The 18,971-nt window shown below is 48.7% G+C and overlaps 1 protein-coding gene and 1 long non-coding RNA gene across 2 annotated transcripts in view; one reads left to right on the top strand and one right to left on the bottom strand.

Moving 5' to 3' along the window:
* Nucleotides 1-11,076, bottom strand: part of LRRC23 (leucine rich repeat containing 23) — a 31,695-nt gene extending 20,619 nt beyond the window's left edge. The window contains exons 1-5 of the mRNA XM_048820992.2: nucleotides 10,727-11,076; nucleotides 10,505-10,612; nucleotides 10,204-10,316; nucleotides 4,007-4,260; nucleotides 3,781-3,911 (exon numbers count right to left, since the gene is read on the bottom strand). Coding sequence (XP_048676949.2) covers nucleotides 3,781-3,911; nucleotides 4,007-4,260; nucleotides 10,204-10,316; nucleotides 10,505-10,603 — 597 coding nt within the window. The 5' untranslated portion in view covers nucleotides 10,604-10,612; nucleotides 10,727-11,076. The remainder of the gene's footprint in view (nucleotides 1-3,780; nucleotides 3,912-4,006; nucleotides 4,261-10,203; nucleotides 10,317-10,504; nucleotides 10,613-10,726) is intronic.
* On the top strand, nucleotides 5,317-18,238 carry LOC125622811 (uncharacterized). The gene is made up of 3 exons (XR_007352814.2): nucleotides 5,317-5,591; nucleotides 5,950-6,222; nucleotides 17,665-18,238. It is a non-coding gene; the product is annotated as an uncharacterized LOC125622811 (long non-coding RNA).
* Nucleotides 18,239-18,971: the final 733 nt, after the last annotated feature.

The raw sequence follows: 18,971 nt of genomic DNA, 5'->3' as shown, positions 1-18,971 counted from the left end.
AAGAGCTCTGCCCCTCATTGGTTCCTCCAGCACTTGTACCAGGAAATTGTCCCCTACACTTTCCAAAAACTTCCTGGATTGTCTGTGCACCGCTGTATTGCTCTCCCAGCAGATATCAGGGTGATTGAAGTCTCCCATGAGAATCAGTGTGTGCGATCTAGTAACTTCTGTGAGTTGCCAGAAGAAAGCCTCGTCTACCTCATCCCCCTGGTCCGGTGGTCTATAGCAGACTCCCACCACAACATTACCCTTGTTGCTCACACTTCTAAACTTAATCCAGAGACACTCAAGTTTTTCTGCAGTTTCATACTTATTATTCTCCATTTAATTATAATTTCAACCAATTTGCCAGGCACAGAGATAAAGCTCACTGGGATGTAATTCCCCGGATCACCCCTTGAATATTTTAGGTACAACATTTGCTATCTTCCAATCCTCTGGAAAACTATTTGATTTTAATTAGAAATTGTATATTATTGCTAGTAATTCAACCACTTCATTTTTGAGCTCCTTCATTACTCTTGGGTGTAACCATTTGGGCCTGGTGATTTATTACTCTGTAATTTATCAGTTTATTCCAAAACCTCCTCTACTGACACCTCAATCTGCGACTATTTCTCAGATTTATCTCCTAAAAAGAATGGCTGAGGTGTGGGGCTCTCCCCCACATCCTCTACAGTGAAATCCAATGCAAAGAATTCATTTAGCTTCTTTGCAACAGGCTTGTCTCCCTTGAGTGCTCCTTTAGCACCTCGATTGCCTAGTGACCTCACTGATTGTTTGGCAAACTTCCTACTTCTGATGTACTTAAAAAAAAATTGCTGTTAGTTTTTCTGTCTTTAACTATTTGCTCTTCACATTATTTCTTGGGCTGCCTTATTACACTTTTACACTTGATTTGCCAGAGGCTGTGCTCCTTTCTATTTTCCTCAGTAGGATTTTGTTTCCAGTTTTTAAAGAATGCCTTTTTGCCTCTAACCACCTCTTCTACTCTGCTGTTTAGTCATGGTGGCATTTTTTTTGTTCTCTTACTGTTTTTTTTATTTGGGGTATACATTTAGTTTGAGCCTCTATTATGGTGTTTTTAAATAGCTTCTATGCAGTTCTCAGCCATTTCATGCTTGTGGCTGTGCCTTTTAATATCTGTTTAACTAGCTTCTGCATTTTTGTGTAGTCCCCCTTTCTGAAATTAAATGCTGCTGTGGTAGCTTTCTTTGGCATTTTCACCCTACAACGATGTGAAATTTAATTACATTATGGTCACTGTTATGAAGTGATTCAGCTATATTCACCTCTTGGACCAGATCCTGTGCTCCACTTAGGACTAAATCAAGAATTGCCTTTCCCTTTGTCGGTTCCAGGACTAGCTGCTCCCAAGAAGCAGACACTAATGGTGTCTAGAAATTTTATCTCTGCATCCCATCCTGAAGTGACGTGTACCCAGTCAATATCGGGATAGTTGAAAATCCCCATGATTATTATGTTTTCTGCCTTTGTAGCCTCTCTAATGTCTCTGGGCATTTCACAATCACCATCATCATCCTGGTCAGGTGGTTGGTAGTATATTTGTACTGCCATACTTTTATTATTCAAGCATGGAATTTCTGTCCACAGAGATTTTATAGTACAGTTTGATTCATCTAAGATTTTTACTTTATTTAACTCTATGCTTTCCTTCACATATAGTGCCACTTCCCCACCAGCACAATCTACTCTGTCGTTCCTATGTGTTTTGTACCCTGATATTACTGTGTCCCACTGATTATCTTCATTCCACCATGTTTCTGTGATACCTATTATATATCAATCTCCTCATTTAAAACAAGGCACTCTAGTTCACCCATTTTAGTATTTAGACTTCTAGCATCTATGTATAAGTGTAACACGTGCTAATAGGGAGATATCTAGTTAGGAGACTCAATGAGGGGAGGTAGGAGTGAGCTGTGTTTGGGTCATTTTTGCTAGGCAGATTAAGCACTCCACATCCAGAAGCTTCTGGAATTGGGTGTAGTAGTTTTGGGTCTGGTTCAATAGGTTCCCTGTTGCTGTAATCAGACTCCATGAGAGTAAGCAGTCAGGGTAGCTGCTTTACAAAGGGCCATATGCCCTGTGTGAGTTGGGAGAAGCTGAGTCCAGGAGCAGGAGGCTGGCTGTTGTCCCTAATTCTGAAGCATTTTGCAGCAGGTTAGTGATATTGTTAACCCTCCAACAGGGAAGCAAAGCAATGCTAATTATAGCAAGAGGAAATTGGGGGAAAAATAACTGTTTTAATTGTATGCTTTGAAGGTTGTTTTGATTTTAGCCAAACTGTTCTAGTAAAATTGTCTCAGTTAGTCTGAGTCACCATTTCTTTAAACGTAGTAATGGGGACAGAGTCATTTCTATTCTGCTATTCTCAGTTTTGTATTTTCTTGTAACAGGGTTTTCTTTAAATCTATCCACTTAACTGAGTGGTTGGTTAATCAGTCAGCTGACTGGCTAGCAGTGATTTCAGCAGAGGAAGTGTCAACTTCTAAGGACTTTACTTTTACTTTTAACTTAGGGTCTTTTTGACTAATCTTACTTTACTGAAATCTCCCTTTATAAAGCTTAAGGTCACTCACTCTATAGCTTAATATCTGTTTAACTAGCTTCTGCATTTTTGTGTAGTCCCCCTTTCTGAAATTAAATGCTGCTGTGGTAGCATTTTAGGAGAATAGCTTCTCCTCCTGGCTGCTCTAGCTCTAGCTGTTCCAAGATGCAATCCTTTCAAGTGCTGACAATTCCTTCTCTGACCTAGCAGTCTTCATTCTCAAAGAAAACCTGCACAACACTTTCAAAACTGGGGTTGGAATCCGCCCTGTCAGAGAGAAGGAAGACAGCACCATCTCCCTACCTGCCTCACACCTCATATCCTGCACCTATTGAAGATCAGAGGGATGCCCACATATAAAGCCCCCTCCCCCAGCTTAAGGGGAGGAGCTACTGGACCCAAAAATCAAAGGATTCTGGAGACAAAGGGGGGGGGGGATGGGAGTGCAGGTATCTAGAGTGGGCTACATACCTTGTTCCTGTTGAGAATCTAGGAGCGGATGGGCACAAGCCCACCCACATCTAAAGGTCCCTCCCTTCCCCAAACCTAAGGGGAGGAGCTGCCAGACCCAGATCTCAAGTAATTCCAGGGGTACAACTAATGAAAAACAGGGACGGGAGTGAGGGTCACAGGGGAGCTAAAGGGAGTCACATCCCCTGCAGCCGCAGGAGCAGGTCTAGCTGGGAGGTCTCTGAGCACCTGCAGTGCTTTATCTGCAGCAGTTGCTCAGCAGCTTCCGTGCAGGCTGCCTGCTGCATCACAGAAGTGAGTAGCTCTGGTTGTTCCATTGCCGGCTGTGGGAACCCCAGAGTGTGCAGGATAGGAGCTTGACTTGCTCCACCTGAGCCTAGGAGAGCACCTGACACAGCATGCTATTCTCCCCTATACCACTACCCAGGGTAGCAGAGGGGATAGGTTAAAAAGGAGAAGCTGAGAGCCAACAGGTTACAGCTCCCCAGTTCTCTGCAGGGAACTTGCAGGTGGTTTCTGCTCCCTTTGCACTGACTGAGCATGACAGGAACACAATAGGTCATAGAATCTGCCCCAAAGAATTGATTGTGACCCTCTGACTTTTTGAAACATGTTAATCTCTCAGGCTGACAAGGCTGCACAGTGCTGGCCTACCACCACACTGGCGCATGGACACCCCAATGGAGTCTCTACGCCACTCTCTGTGGCATAGTGCCCCTGCGGTGAGGTGCTCTTACCAGGTAAAGGTTCTTGAGCTTGGGCAGGTGCAGCCCTGCGGTGGTTTCTAGCTTGTTTCCTCGCAGCTCTACCGTGTGCAGGTTTGTCAGCTTCCCTGGATCCAGACCCGATATCACCTGGATTTCATTCCCTGAGTGACAGAGAAGGAAGCAGCAAAAGTGTTATTTCCCTTCCCAGCACACAGCAAGGAGCACTTCTTTGTGGTGAGGCCTGGTACACACCTACCTTTAAGGTTGAGGCTGCCCAGGCGTGGGTGGGTAATGCCCTCTGTGTCCTTGATGCGGTTGTGGGCGAAGCTGGCAATCTGCAGGTAGGGCAGCTCTGTGAGACGGGTGCTGGTCAGCCGATTCCCATCCACCTTCAGCCACAGAAGGTGGATGAGGCTACCCAGAGGAGACAGATCTCGCAGTTGGTTCTCTGACAAGTCCACATAACGCAAGTGAATGTAGTTCTGGAGAAGGCTGATATCTGTCAGGTCCCTAGCACAGGATGAGGATGTGAAACAAACATCCAGCTTTCTTCCTCCCCTCCCTCTCCTCCACTCTGCCCCTCCCCACTGTTGGGGAGCCAGTCTCCTCCTCTGCAGTTCACCTACATTTCATGTCCAGAGAAGCTTCTCCAGACCAGAAGGAGGGAAAAGGCAGATCGTGGAGTGAGCAGAGGGGTTGGAAACAGAGCCCCTGAGTGACCCCTAGGTGGAGCCCCCTCCCAGAAATGCAGAAGGAGCTGTCAGCTGGCAGAAACTGAGGGGAGGAAACAAGAGAGGCTGTGAATAGATAAGTCCATCAGATAGTGGTCCTAGCATTGAGGGCTGGGTGGGGGAAAAAGGGAGATGGGGAAGGACCAGGCTGCAGGGCCAGGAGGCTGGAATGCATAGTTAGTGACAAGGGCTGGTTCTAGGGGCAGGCGAGCAGGGCAGTTGCCCTGTGTACCAACTTCCAGGGGTCCCCAACCTCTCCTGATTGTCTGGCCTTTTCTTTTCTTTTCTTTTCTTTTGGCAGGGCCACTCAGGCATAGGGTGCAGAAAACATTTTCCACCCTGGCCAGCAAAACAGAAAGGTCTGCTCCTGATTAATGAAAGACAGGAAGGTCTCTCTAGTACCTGGTGGACATGGCCAGGATGGGACTCAGTTCACAGGGATGCAAGTTCCAAAGTCTCCCAAGAATGTCCTCCCCAGGACACTTATGGGTCCATGGATTACAACTGGTGGGTGAGGAAGAGGATGATTCAGGTGGCTGCTGAGTTTGGTGGTGACAGTCACTTGAACAGCTCCAGGAATCAGTGCAAAGGGCATAGCTCCAGGGATGTCATCTAAGCCTCCCCACTATTCACAAGAGGAGAGCTGCTGAGAGCATTTCTTGGAGCATCCATCTATCTATCCATCTGTCATATCTACCCAGTCATATCTATCTGGATGTTGATATTGGTATTCTCAACAATGTATTTGGGCATCTACGTGAGCCTACTGATCAGAGTGATCTGGAATGGGGTATCTCAGAGGTAACTTAGGGCTGGCTAACTGTGGTGATGTCTCCACAAGGACATGATGTCTGGCCGGCTGCAACCTAGGAGTCCAACCAGAGAGACAGAGCCGTAGAAATGCTTTGCTGGCCCAACGAGCTGAACTCCATTTGGCCAGTCATCTCCTGGTGCCAGCTTTGACTTGGGAGAAGCAGACACAGGGAGGGAGGAGGGCCACTAACAAAGTGACAAAGGAGCAGCAAACAGCAGAGAGGCTAACAGAGGGAGTTTGCCTGGGATCTGCCTGAGAGGAGGTACGCTAAGGGCTGCATTAAGGAGGCTGTGTTGGTGAGTATCTGAGTGTCTGTTGTGGGGATAGTTTGACAATTTGACCATGTGCTTGACTGGTTGTTTGAAAAGTGTGAATTGGGAGTGCTTTGTTCCAGGTGAGCCTTGAGTGGGCCTGACTGTTATAAAAAGCCAGTCAGCTGTGAACCAGCTGAGCAGCAAACAGCAGAGAGGCTAACAGAGGGAGTTTGCCTGGGAGTTCGCCTGGGGAGAGCCCACTGAGGCTTACATCTTGCCGGCTTCCCTGAGTAGTTACTACAACTCCTGAGGAAGCTCATAGAAGGAAGGTAATATGGATGGGGAGTGTTCAGCTGTTGTGACCTGCACTGGATGTGCCATGTTTGTCTTTCTTCCACAGGGCAGAAGCAACTTTGTCTGTACAAAGTGCAAGCTGGTCTCCATATTGGAAGAGAAGGTTCAAGGTCTAGAGCAACAGGTATCGATCCTGCGTTGCATAAGAGAAACTGAAGATTTCCTGGACAGACGTCAGGATATGCTTCTACGGACACAACGTTCTGAAGATTCAGAGCAGGCTGTGCAGCGGGGACAGGAGAACGGTGAAGAAATTTGGCAGCATGTGACCTCCAGAAAAAGAAAGGGGAGCATCCATGTACCAGCAACACAGATACAGGTAAGTAACTGTTTTCATGTTCTCTCCACAGGTACTAATGCCGAGAGTGGACTAGATGATACGTCTGAGGGAAGGGAGCAGAAGGAGACTCCGCAGATTGGAAGGCAAGAGATGCACTGTCCTAGGGTTGGGGGTTCCAGGACCCCCGCTCCCAAGAGAAGGAGGCGGGTGGTGGTGGTCGGGGACTCTCTCCTCAGGGGGACTGAGTCATCTATCTGCCGCCCCGACCGGGAAAACCAAGAAGTCTGCTGCTTGCCAGGAGCTAGGATTCACGATGTGATGGGGAGACTGCCGAGACTCATCAAGCCCTTGGGGAGACTGCCGAGACTCATCAAGCCCTTGGATTGCTACCCCTTCCTGCTTCTCCACGTGGGCACCAATGATACTGCCAAGAATGACCTTGAGCAGATTACTGCAGACTACGTGGCTCTGGGAAGAAGGATAAAGGAGTTTGAGGTGCAAGTGGTGTTCTCGTCCATCCTCCCCGTGGAAGGAAAAGGCCTGGGTAGAAATCGTGGAAGTCAACGAATAGCTGGAAGTCAACGAATAGCTATGCAGGTGGTGTTGGAGAGAAGGCTTTGGATTCTTTGACCATGGGATGGTGCTCCAAGAAGGAGGAGTGCTAGGCAGAGACGGGCTCCACCTAACGAAGAGAGGGAAGAGCATCTTCGCAAGCAGGCTGGTTAACCTAGTGAGGAGGGCTTTAAACTAGGTTCACCGGGGGAAGGAGACCAAAGCCCTGAGGGAAGTGGGATACCGGGAGGAAGCACGAGCAGGAGTGCGCAAGAGGGGAGGACTCCTGCCTCATACTGGGAAAGAGGGACGATCAGCAAGTTATCTCAAGTGCCTATACACAAATGCAAGAAGCCTGGGAAACAAGCAGGGAGAACTGGAAGTCCTGGCACAGTCAAGGAATTATGATGCGATTGGAATAACAGAGACTTGGTGGGATAACTCACATAACTGGAGTACTGTCATGCATGGATATAAACTGTTCAGGAAGGACAGGCAGGGCAGAAAAGGTGGGGGAGTTGCATTGTACGTAAGGGAGCATTATGACGGCTCAGAGCTCCGGTACGAAACTGCAGAAAAACCTGAGAGCCTCTGGATTAAGTTTAGAACTGTGAGCAACGAGGGTGATGTCGTGGTGGGAGTCTGCTATAGACCACCGGACCAGGGGGATGAGGTGGATGAAGCTTTCTTCCGGCAACTCACGGAAGTTAGTAGATCACAGGCCCTGGTTCTCATGGGAGACTTCAATCACCCTGATATCTGCTGGGAGAGCAATACAGCGGTGCACAGACAATCCAGGAAGTTTTTGGAAAGTGTAGGGGACAATTTCCTGGTGCAAGTGCTGGAGGAACCAATGAGGGGCAGAGCTCTTCTTGACCTGCTGCTCACAAACCAGGAAGAATTAGTAGGGGAAGCTAAAGTGGATGGGAACCTGGGAGGCAGTGACCATGAGATGGTCAAGTTCAGGATCCTGACACAGGGAAGAAAAGAGAGCAGCAGAATATGGACCCTGGACTTCAGAAAAGCAGACTTGGACTCCCTCAGGGAACTGATGGGCAGGATCCTCTGGGAGAATAACATGAGGGGGAAAGGAGCCCAGGAGAGCTGGCTGTATTTTAAAGAATCCTTATTGAGGTTACAGGGACAAACCATCCCGATGTGTAGAAAGAATAGTAAATATGGCAGGCGACCAGCTTGGGTTAACAGTGAAATCCTTGCTGATCTTAAACTCAAAAAAGAAGCTTACAAGAAGTGGAAGATTGGACAAATGGCCAGGGAAGAATATAAAAATATTGCTGGGGGATGCAGGAGTGAAATCAGGAAGGCCAAATCACACCTGGAGTTACAGCTAGCAAGAGATGTTAAGAGTAACAAGAAGGGTTTCTTCAGGTATGTTAGCAACAAGAAGAAAGTCAAGGAAAGTGTGGGCCCCTTACTGAATGAGGGAGGCAACCTAGTGACAGAGGATGTGGAAAAAGCTAATGTATTCAATGCTTTTTTTGCCTCTGGCTTCACGAACAAGGTCAGGTCCCAGACTACTGCACTGGGCAGCACAGCATGGGAAGGAGGTGACCAGCCCTCTGTGGAGAAAGAAGTGGTTCGGGACTATTTAGAAAAGCTGGACGAGCACAAGTCCATGGGGCCGGATGCGCTGCATCCGAGAGTGCTAAAGGAACTGGCGGATGTAATTGCATAGCCATTGGCCATTATCTTTGAAAACTCATGGCGATCAGGGGAAGTCCCGGACAACTGGAAAAAGGCTAATGTAGTGCCCATCTTTAAAAAAGAGAAGAAGGAGGATCCTGGGAACTACAGGCCAGTCAGCTTCACCTCAGTGCCTGGAAAAATCATGGAGCAGGCCTCAAGGAATCAATTCTGAAGCACTTAGAGGAGAGGAAAGTGTTCAGGAACAGTCAGCATGGATTCACCAAGGGCAAGTCATGCCTTACTAATCTAATTGCCTTCTATGTCGAGATAACTGGCTCTGTGGATGAGGGGAAAGCGGTGGACATGTTGTTCTTTGACTTTAGCAAAGCTTTTGACACGGTCTCCCACAGTATTCTTGCCAGCAAGTTAAAGAAGTATGGGCTGGATGAATGGACTATAAGGTGGATAGAAAGTTGGCTAGATTGTCGGGCTCAACGGGTAGTGATCAATGGCTCCACGTCTAGTTGGCAGCCGGTATCAAGTGGAGTGCCCCAAGGGTCGGTCCTGGGGCCGGTTTTGTTCAATATCTTCATAAATGATCTGGAGGATGGAGTGGATTGCACCCTCAGCAAGTTTGCAGGTGACACTAAACTGAGAGGAGAGGTAGATACGCTGGAGGGTAGGGATAGGATACAGAGGGCCCTAGACAAATTAGAGGATTGGGCCAAAAGAAATCTGATGAGGTTCAACAAGGACAAGTGAGGAGTCCTGCACTTAGGATGGAAGAATCCCATCCACCGCTACAGACTAGGGACCGAATGGCTAGGCAGCAGTTCTGCAGAAAAGGACCTAGGGGTTACAGTGAACGAGAAGCTGGATATGAGTCAACAGTGTGCCCTTGTTGCCAAGAAGGCTAACAGCATTTTGGGCTGTATAAGTAGAAGTATTGCCAGGAGATCGAGGGACATGATCGTTCCCCTCTATTCGGCATTGGTGAGGCCTCATCTGGAGTACTGTGTGCAGTTTTGGGCCCCACACTACAAGAAGGATGTGGAAAAATTGGAAAGCATCCAGCGGAGGGCAACAAAAATGATTAGGGGACTGGAACACATGACTTATGAGGAAAGGCTGAGGGAACTGGGATTCTTTAGTCTGCAGAAGAGAAGAATGAGGGGGGATTTGATAGCTGCTTTCAACTACCTGAAAGGGGGTTCCAAAGAGGATAGATCTAGACTGTTCTCAGTGGTAGCAGATGACAGAACAAGGAGTAATGGTCTCAAGTTGCAGTGGGGGAGAATTAGGTTGGATATTAGGAAAACCTTTTTCACTAGGATGGTGGTGAAACACTGAAATGCGTTACCTAGGGAGGTGGTGGAATCTCCTTCCTTAGATATTTTTAAGGTCAGGCTTGACAAAGCCCTGGCTGGGATGACTTAGTTGGGGATTAGTCCTGCTTTGAGCAGGGGGTTGGACTAGATGACCTTCTGAGGTCCCTTCCAACCGTGATATTCTATGATTCTATTACAGCCCCAAAACCTATATCCCTTCCCATCATCCCAGGGTACAGTCAGAGGTAACTCAGAGTGTGATCTATCCAGGATATTGAGTGGGATGCCCCACCAACCTTGACAGCCCATACAGAAAGAAGCCCACACTACTGGGCACTGCAATCCATTCCCCATTAATCATTGTTCCAGAATTTCTCCCCCAACCTACTCCCATCCACCTAGAAAGGGTGCTGCAGGAAGGGTGTTGACTTCTGCCCTGCTGCCAGTGGGTTGGGTGGAAGGAGGATTTGACTGTGCATGTTATCACACTCACTTTTCCTTTGCCTCTAGTTTCACATAGGCATGAGCCAAGCCATTGCCAGTTTTACACAAGAGGGAGAGGCCTTCCTTCAAGATCTCCTCTGTAAGAAGGCGGGGAGACAAGCTCTGAAGGGGGGAGGTGGGGAATGGAGAGAGACAGAAACAAACAGTCAGAGAAAGAGAGACTTAGAGATAACATCACACAAAAATAAGGCAGGGTCAGTCTCCCAGCTCACTCCTAACCCCAGCCATGTCCCTTACAAATTCCCTCCCCTCACGCTCAGGGTCCTTCTCTCCATGTCAGGCTTCCTTACCTCCTCCTCCTCTGTTGGCTCCTTCTCTTCCTCCCCCTCCTCTCCCTCCTTTTCTCGTTCACTGGCACCGTAGTCCTCCTCAAAGTCCTCATCTGACATCTTCAGAGACTAGAAAAAGCCCCATTAGAAGATAATTTAATTCCAGCCAGAGAGCCCTGACCAGCAGCCCCTCGGGCGTGTGTGTAACCCTGGCTGCCAGCAGTGAGGAGAGCTTTGCCCTACCTACACCCGTGCTCCTGGCTGCTGTGCCTTGGCCTGCGCTGGGGGCCCCCTTTGAGGGGAGAGAGGAGTTCAGTCTGTGCAGAGGCTCCCAGTCACACTGATGCAGACCCAGTCCTGCTGAGAACCCACCACCTTGCTGCACACAAAGGGCCCTGAGAAATCTCCACAAGGTGGGGATGGGGCGTCAGCTGGGGCCAGAGGGGCCTGCTGACCAGAGGGGAGAAGCCCTGTATCCCAGCACCAGCTGGTGCCCTAGACCTAGGTCCAGACTGGCACCAAGGCAATAAACCTGCTCCCCTGACCCCAGCTCTGAGCTGCTCCAGGAGCCTGGGACCTGCAGGGAGGGGGAGGGTTTGTTTATTGCTGCTATGGAAACCCAGGAGATGGGTGGGAACTGTTGCCAGGATCTCCTGCCATGGCAACAGTTGGTGATTGACAAGTCCCTGTGGGCCAGAATTCCTAGGAAGTTGGCAGGAGTCAGACAGGAGAGACTCAGAAGTTGATTGGCTGTCACTTGATAGGAGGAGGTGGTGTGCGATTTGCATGATGGGGTGAGAACAAGCAGGGGGGAGAAGGCAGGAGCCAGCGGGCCTAGGAACTGGGGTGGGGCCAGGGGGCAGCTGTGATGTGGTCATAGTGCTGTAAAGGGGGGGTCGGGGGGTGCAGCGCTTTGGAGGGAAGGACTCGCTGTTCTGCCCAGGGGGCTGCAACCTAGCATGGCCGACGGAGCACCAGCAATCATAGGAGCTGGAACTAGGGCCGCTGCTGCACCCACTGGCTTGAAGTGTTCCCATCGTGTACAGGGTTTACAGTTTGGTTCAGTGGCTCTCAGCACCCCCATTAAAAAAGCTGTTCCAGAACCCCTGCCAGAAATGGCCCGCTCTGCAGAGCCCAGCAGCTCCAAATGAGAGGCGCTAGCCAGGCCAGGCCATGCTGGTGCTGTGGCTGCCCTGTGCTGGGGTTGTAGCAGAGCCGTGCTAGTGTTGACCCAGGTAGGCCATGCTGTGGCTGCACTGTGCTGGCCGAGCAGCATCTGTGGATCCAGCATTGACATTTTTGATCTCTTGTCAGTTAAGCTTTGGAATCATTTTGAACCGTAGGTACTTTAACTAGTGATGCAGTGGGTGCTGCCACACCCCTGACTTGAAGTGGTTTCCATTATGTACAGGGTTTACAATTTGATTCAATGGCTCTCAGCACCCTCACTCTACAAATTGTTCCAGCTCCCCTGTTTTGAACCCACAATGTTTACAAGCATCAGCTGGGAAACATTCAGGTAGAACCCATCTCTGCTCGCTGTCAGTGACTGTCCAGCCACCACCAGAGTGCAGCTAATACCAGTGTCCAAGGTGCTATTTCCATGATCTCTAATGTACACTGTTTCACAACCCTAATGTTCCTGTTACACAAGCTGTGACTCTTGTGTTCTGCTGTTCAGGGGACTGGACTGATTCAGTCTGTTCTGGTCACTGTTCAATGTGCCTCTTAAGCCCCAGCCCCCATAGTCCATCTGTCACCTAGGAATCTTGCCACAAACCCAGTTTGCTCCTGCAACCTCTCTGTGCAGGATCACTTGACTGCTGATCAACAAGATCTGCCAAATTCTACTTCCTCTTCCCCCACAGTTCCCTCTGTTCCTTTGATCCAGACTCTGTGGTTCCTTGAAGGCTCTCCACTTCTAATTTCTCCTCCTACTTAATTGGCCCCATCCCCTCCTGGCTGCTCACTTCCTTTGCCTCCATTCTCATGATCCCCTCCCTTCTTAACCTCTTTTTGTTTTCTGGTACTTCCTCTCTTAATACAAGCCTGCTCCTCTTCCCCAATCTTAAACAGCCATCCCTCCACCTCTCCTGCAGCTCCAGTTGCTGCCTCATACTTAGGGCTCTACCAAATTCATGGTCCATTTAGGTCAATTTTACAGTCATTGGATTTTAAAAATTGTAAATTTCATGATTTCAGCTATTTAAATCTGAAATTTTACATTGTTGTAATTGTAGGGATTCTGACCCAAAATGGAGTCGGGGGGGGGGGGGGGTGTCGCAAGGTTATTGTAGGTAAGGTTGCAGTACTGCTATTCTTACTTCTGCACCGCTGCTGGTGGTGGCGCTGCCTTCAGAGCTAGGCAGCTGGAGAGTGGCGGCTGCTGGCCGAGGTCCCAGCTCTGAAGGCAGAGCCACTGTCAGCAGCAGCACAGAAGGAAGGATGGCATGATATGATATTGCCATCTTTGCTTCTGTGCTGCTGCCTGCAGAGCTGGACCCTCAGTCAGCAGACGGCACTCTCCGGCTGGCCAACTCTGAAGGCAGAAGCGCAGAAGTCAGGGTGGCATGGTATGGTATTGCCAGCCTTACTTCTGCACTGCTGCTGGCGGGGCACTGCCTTTAGAGCTGGGTGCCTGGCCAGCAGCTGCCACTCTGCGGCCACCCAGCTCTGAAGTCAGTGCTGAAGTAAGGGTGGCAATACTGCAACCCCCCTAAAATAACCTTGCAACCCCCCTGCAAATCCCTTTTGGGTCAGGACCGCCAATTTGAGAAATGCTGGTTCCCACTGTGAAATCTGTATAGTATGGGGTAAAAGCACACAAAAGACCAGATTTCACAGGGGGAGACCAGATTTCAGGGTCCATGGCTTGTTTTTCATGACCGTGAATTTGGTAGGGCCCTACTCACATTCTGTCTTTCCTCTGTTCACACTGTTTCAACTGCCATTTACCTTTTTGGCTCACAGATCAACCTCTCTGCTCCCATGCTGTCTCCCTGACTGTGTCCTGTGAGGAAATGGATTAGATGCTATATGATGGGGCTTCTCCATCTCTTGGGCAAACTCCTGGAGCATCCATAGGGAACAATCCTGCCTTGGGTCCCTTCTCCTCATGGGACTTTGCCAGACTGATTTCACACCATGTGGTGAAGGGGCTCATCCCATTGATTCTGTGTTTACCCACAGTCATTATGCTTATATCATGAGGGGGTTTCTTCATCGGACATTTCAGACCCTTTGTAATCTATCACATGCTTTGGCCCATCCCCTCCAGCTCTAAATCCTGCAGAAAACCCTGGAGAGACCATACTAGATATGCTCTTACATTCAATTGCTAATGGTTTAAGGACCCTGTAAAGTAATCTGGAAAATCAGTTCTGGGGGTGGGGAGGGGAAGGGCTTGTGTGCTTCCCCCCTCTCCCCCCGCCTTCCCTTTTATTCTGATGGATTAAAAAGACCTGGAAGGCTTTTGTTTGTGTTTAATTTTTTTCCAGCCTGACTTTTACAATAACAATTCAGGTCTTGTCTACTTTCTTTTTCCTGGAAGACTCTACAGAGGATTGGAGAATGTGTATTCTTATGAAATCAGATTCGTTAAGAGGGGAAAGGATTTTTTTTTTTAAATTCAAGCGGTGTAAAACTTTTTTTTAACACCTAACCATATACAATGCCTAACAAATAGTTTGGAGAAGGATCTTTAACAAAAAGAGGTTAACACTCTGTGACTCTTCAGGTTTCAGAGGAACAGCCGTGTTAGTCTGTATTCACAAAAAGAAAAGGAGTACTTGTGGCACCTTAGAGACTAACCAATTTATTTGAGCATGAGCTTTCGTGAGCTACAGCTCACTTCATCAGATGTTTACCGTGGAAACTGCAGCAGACTTTATATACACACAGAGAATATGAAACAATACCTCCTCCCACCCCACTGTCCTGCTGGTAATAGCTTATCTAAAGTGATCAACAGGTGGGCCATTTCCAGCACAAACCCAGGTTTTCTCACCCTCCACCCCCCCCACACAAATTCACTCTCCTGCTGGTGCTAGCCCATCCAAAGTGACAACTCTTTACATAGTCAAGTCGGGCTATTTCCTGCATAGATCCAGGTTTTCTCACATCCCCCCACCCCCATACACACACAAACTCACTCTCCTGCTGGTAATAGCTCATCTAAACTGACCACTCTCCAAGTTTAAATCCAAGTTAAACCAGAACATCTGGGGGGGGGGGGTAGGAAAAAACAAGAGGAAACAGGCTACCTTGCATAATGACTTAGCCACTCCCAGTCTCTATTTAAGCCTAAATTAATAGTATCCAATTTGCAAATGAATTCCAATTCAGCAGTTTCTCGCTGGAGTCTGGATTTGAAGTTTTTTTGTTTTAAGATAGCGACCTTCATGTCTGTGATTGCGTGACCAGAGAGATTGAAGTGTTCTCCGACTGGTTTATGAATGTTATAATTCTTGACATCTGATTTGTGTCCATTTATTCTTTTACGTAGAGACTGTCCAGTTTGACCAATGTACATGGCAGAGGGGCATTGCTGGCACATGATGGCATATATCACATTGGTGGATGTGCAGGTGAACGAGCCTCTGATAGTGTGGCTGATGTTATTAGGCCCTGTGATGGTGTCCCCTGAATAGATATGTGGGCACAATTGGCAACGGGCTTTGTTGCAAGGATAAGTTCCTGGGTTAGCGGTTCTGTTGTGTGGTATGTGGTTGTTGGTGAGTATTTGCTTCAGGTTGCGGGGCTGTCTGTAGGCAAGGACTGGCCTGTCTCCCAAGACTTGTGAGAGTGTTGGGTCATCCTTTAGGATAGGTTGTAGATCCTTAATAATGCGTTGGAGGGGTTTTAGTTGGGGGCTGAAGGTGACCGCTAGTGGCCCACTCAGAGAACTCCCACTCCATGTATCTGTGTCCTCTAAGGAGCTGGCAGCAAAAAGTAGGGAAAATGAGATTTGGCATTCCTGACAGTTCTAAAATTAAAAATTAAGCAGAGCCCCAGAGTCCCACCCACTCTTTCCCACTTAAAAAAGTTCTTTCAGGACTCTCTATTCTCCATGAAGAAGCAAAATAATGGCACAAATTCCATTTTTTCCCTTTGCAGTTCACCTGCATGGGCTTTTGCTCAACTCCTCATCTGGCAGTGCTGAGCAAGATAGAAGGAGCAGGAAACCAACAGACCAGAGCCTCATCTTGCTCTAATCCCTGCATGAGATGCACTTTGTTCTAGTGGTGGCAAAGAAATCAAAAGATCATCCCAGTACACAATTCCTCCTGAGTATTCCAGGGTCTGTGGTCTCAGGCCTGGTCTACACTACGAGTTTAGGTCAAATTTAGCAGCGTTATCTCGATTTAACCCTGCACCCATCCACACGACGAAGCCCTTTTTTTCGACTTAAAGGGCTCTTAAAATCAATTTCTGTACTCCACCCCTGACAAGGGGATTAGCGCTGAAATCGGTCTTGCTGGGTCGAATTTGGGGTACTGTGGACGCAATCTGACAGTATTGGCCTCCGGGGGCTATCCCAGAGTGCTCAGTTGTGACCGCTCTGGACAGCACTCTCAACTCAGATGCACTGGCCAGGTATACAGGAAAAGTCCTGGGAACTTTTGAATTTCATTTCCTGTTTGGCCAGCGAGGCGAGCTCACCTGCACAGGTCACCATGCAGAGCTCATCATCACAGGAGACCATGCAGTCCCGGAATCGCTGAAGAGCTCCAGCATGCACCGAACGGGAGGTATGGGAGCTGATCGCTGTACGGGGAGACAAATCCGTGCTGGCAGAACTCTGTTCAAAAAGACGAAATGCCAAAATATTTGAAAAAATCTCCAATGACATGAAGGACAGAGGCTATAACAGGGACCTGTAGCAGTGCCGCGTGAAAATTAAGGCGCTCAGGCAAGCCTACCAAAAAACCAGAGAGGCAAACGGCTGCTCTGGTTCAGAGCCCCAGACATGCCGCTTCTATGATGAGCTGCATGCCATTCTAGGGGGTGCAGCCACCACTACCCCAACCCTGTGCTTTGACTCTGTCCAAGAAGTGGCAGGCAACACAGAAGCGGGTTTTGGGGGCGAGGAAGTGGCAGGCAGCAAGGAAGCGGAGAAACCGGTTTCCCCAACAGCCAGGATCTGTTTCTCACTCTGGACCTGGAGCCAGTACCCCCCCGAACCCACCCAAGGAGGGCTCCCAGACCGAGAAGGCGGAGAAGGGACCTCTGGTCAGTGTACCTTTGTAAATATTATACATGGTTTAAAAGCAAGCACGTTTAATGATTAATTTGCCCTGGCATTCGCGGCCAGTACAGCTACTGGAAAAGTCTGTTAACATGTCTGGGGATGGAGCGGAAATCCTCCAGGGACATCTCCATAAAGCTCTCCTGGATGTACTCCCAAAGCCTTCGCAAAAGGTTTCTGGGGAGGGCAGCCTTATTCCATCCTCCATGGTAGGACACTTTATCACACCAGGCCAGTAGCACGTAGTCAGGAATCCTTGTGGAACAAAGCATTGCAGCGTATGGTCCCGGTGTTTGCTGGCATTCAAACAACGTCCATTCTTTATCTCTCTTTGTTATCCTCAGGAGAGTGATATCATTCATGGTCACCTGGTTGAAATAGGGTGGTTTTAGTATGTGGACATTCAGAGGTGCCCATTTCTGCTGGGCTGTTTGCCTGTGGCTGAACAGAAATCTTCCCCGCTGTTAGCCACGCGGTGGGGGGAGGGGTGAAGCCCTCATCCCCGAGAATTGTGTGTGTGTGTGTGTGTGGGGGGGGGGTTAGTTGGGTTTCTGCTGCACATGAACCCAGAAACCGCAGCCCCTCCTTTTAAATTACCAACCCATTTTTAATGGCCAACCTAACGGCTACTTCGTATGGGAAATGAGGGCGCTGCTGTTTGAAACCATTTCCACATGTTATGAAGATTAAAGAAGCCAAAAGACTGTGGCTTACCATGGCTGCCTGCAAGCCGAATTCTGTTGCCTGGCACTGCGTGTGTGATCTCTCACACCAAACCAGCAGACCCTCAATAAGAGGCCAAATGCGACCTTGTAAAGAAAGCACATGTGCTATGTAATGTTAACAGCAAGGTTTACCGTGAAAGAGTGTACCCATTGTTCTATAAAATGTGTCTTTTTAAATACCACTCCTTTTTTTTTTCCCCCTTCACCAGCTGGATGTGTTTCTCCTTCCCAGAGGCTAGCGAAGATTAGAAGGTGAAAAAAAACTCGTGATGAAATGTTCACTGACCTCAAGCTGTCCTCCCACACTGACAGAGCACAGCAAAATACGTGGAAGCAGACAATCTCAGAGTGCAGGAAAACACAATATGACCACGAGGAGAGGTGGCGGGCTGAAGATGGTAGGTGGTGTCAGCTTGCTGAAAGAAGGCAGGAGTCAATGCTTAGGCTGCTGGAGGATCAAACTTATATGCTCCAGCGTATGGTTGAGCTGTAGGAAAGGCAGCAGGAGAACAGACCACCGCCACAGCCCCTGTGTAACCAACCGCCCTCCTCCTCAAGTTCCATAGCCTCCTCACCCAGACACCCAAGAACGCGGTGGGGGGGCCTCCGGCCACCCAGCCACTCCACTCCAGAGGATTGCCCAATCAACAGAAAGCTGGCATTCAATAAGTTTTAAAGTGCTGTGTGGCCTTGTCCTTCCCTCCTCCACCACCTCTCCCGGGCTACCTTGGCAGTTATCCCCCTATTTGTGTCATGAATAAATAAAGAATTCATGAAAGTGAAGCAACAGTGACTTTATTGCCTCTGCAAGCGGTGATCGAAGGGGGGAGGGGAGGTGCTTAGCTTACAGGAAAGTAGAGTGAAACCGGGGTGAGGGAGGTTTCCATCAAGGAGAAACAAACGGAACTTTCACACCGTAGCCTGGCCATTTCTGAAACTGGTTTTCAAAGCTTCTCTGATGCGCACCGCACCCTCCTGTACTCTTCTAACCGCCTTGGTGTCTGGTTGCGTGTAATCAGCGGCCAGGCGATTTGCCTCAACCTCCCACCTCCCCATAAACATCTCCCCATTACTCTCACAGATATTGTGGAGTGCACAGCAAGCAATAATAACAGTGGGAATATTGGTTTTGCTGAGGTCTAACCGAGTCAGAAAACTGCACCAGCGTGCTTTTAAATGCCCAAATGCACATTCTACCACCATTCTGCACCTGCTCAGCCTATAGTTGAACAGCTCCTGACTACTGTCAAGGGTGCCTGTGTATGGCTTCATGAGCCATGGGATTAAGGGGTAGGCTGGGTCCCCAAGGATAACTATAGGTATTTCAACATCCCCAACAGTAATTTTCTGGTCTGGAAAGTAAGTCCCTTGCTGCAACTTTTAAAACAGACCAGAGTTCCTGAAGATGCGAGCGTCATGTACCTTTCCCAGCCATCCCACGTTGATGTTGGTGAAACGTTCCTTGTGATCCACCAGTCCTTGCAGCACCACGGAAAAGTACCCCTTGCAGTTTATG

This window comes from Caretta caretta, chromosome 1 (assembly GCF_965140235.1).
Source record: "Caretta caretta isolate rCarCar2 chromosome 1, rCarCar1.hap1, whole genome shotgun sequence".
NCBI lineage: Eukaryota > Metazoa > Chordata > Testudines > Cheloniidae > Caretta > Caretta caretta.
This window is presented reverse-complemented; position numbering and strand designations above follow the sequence as displayed.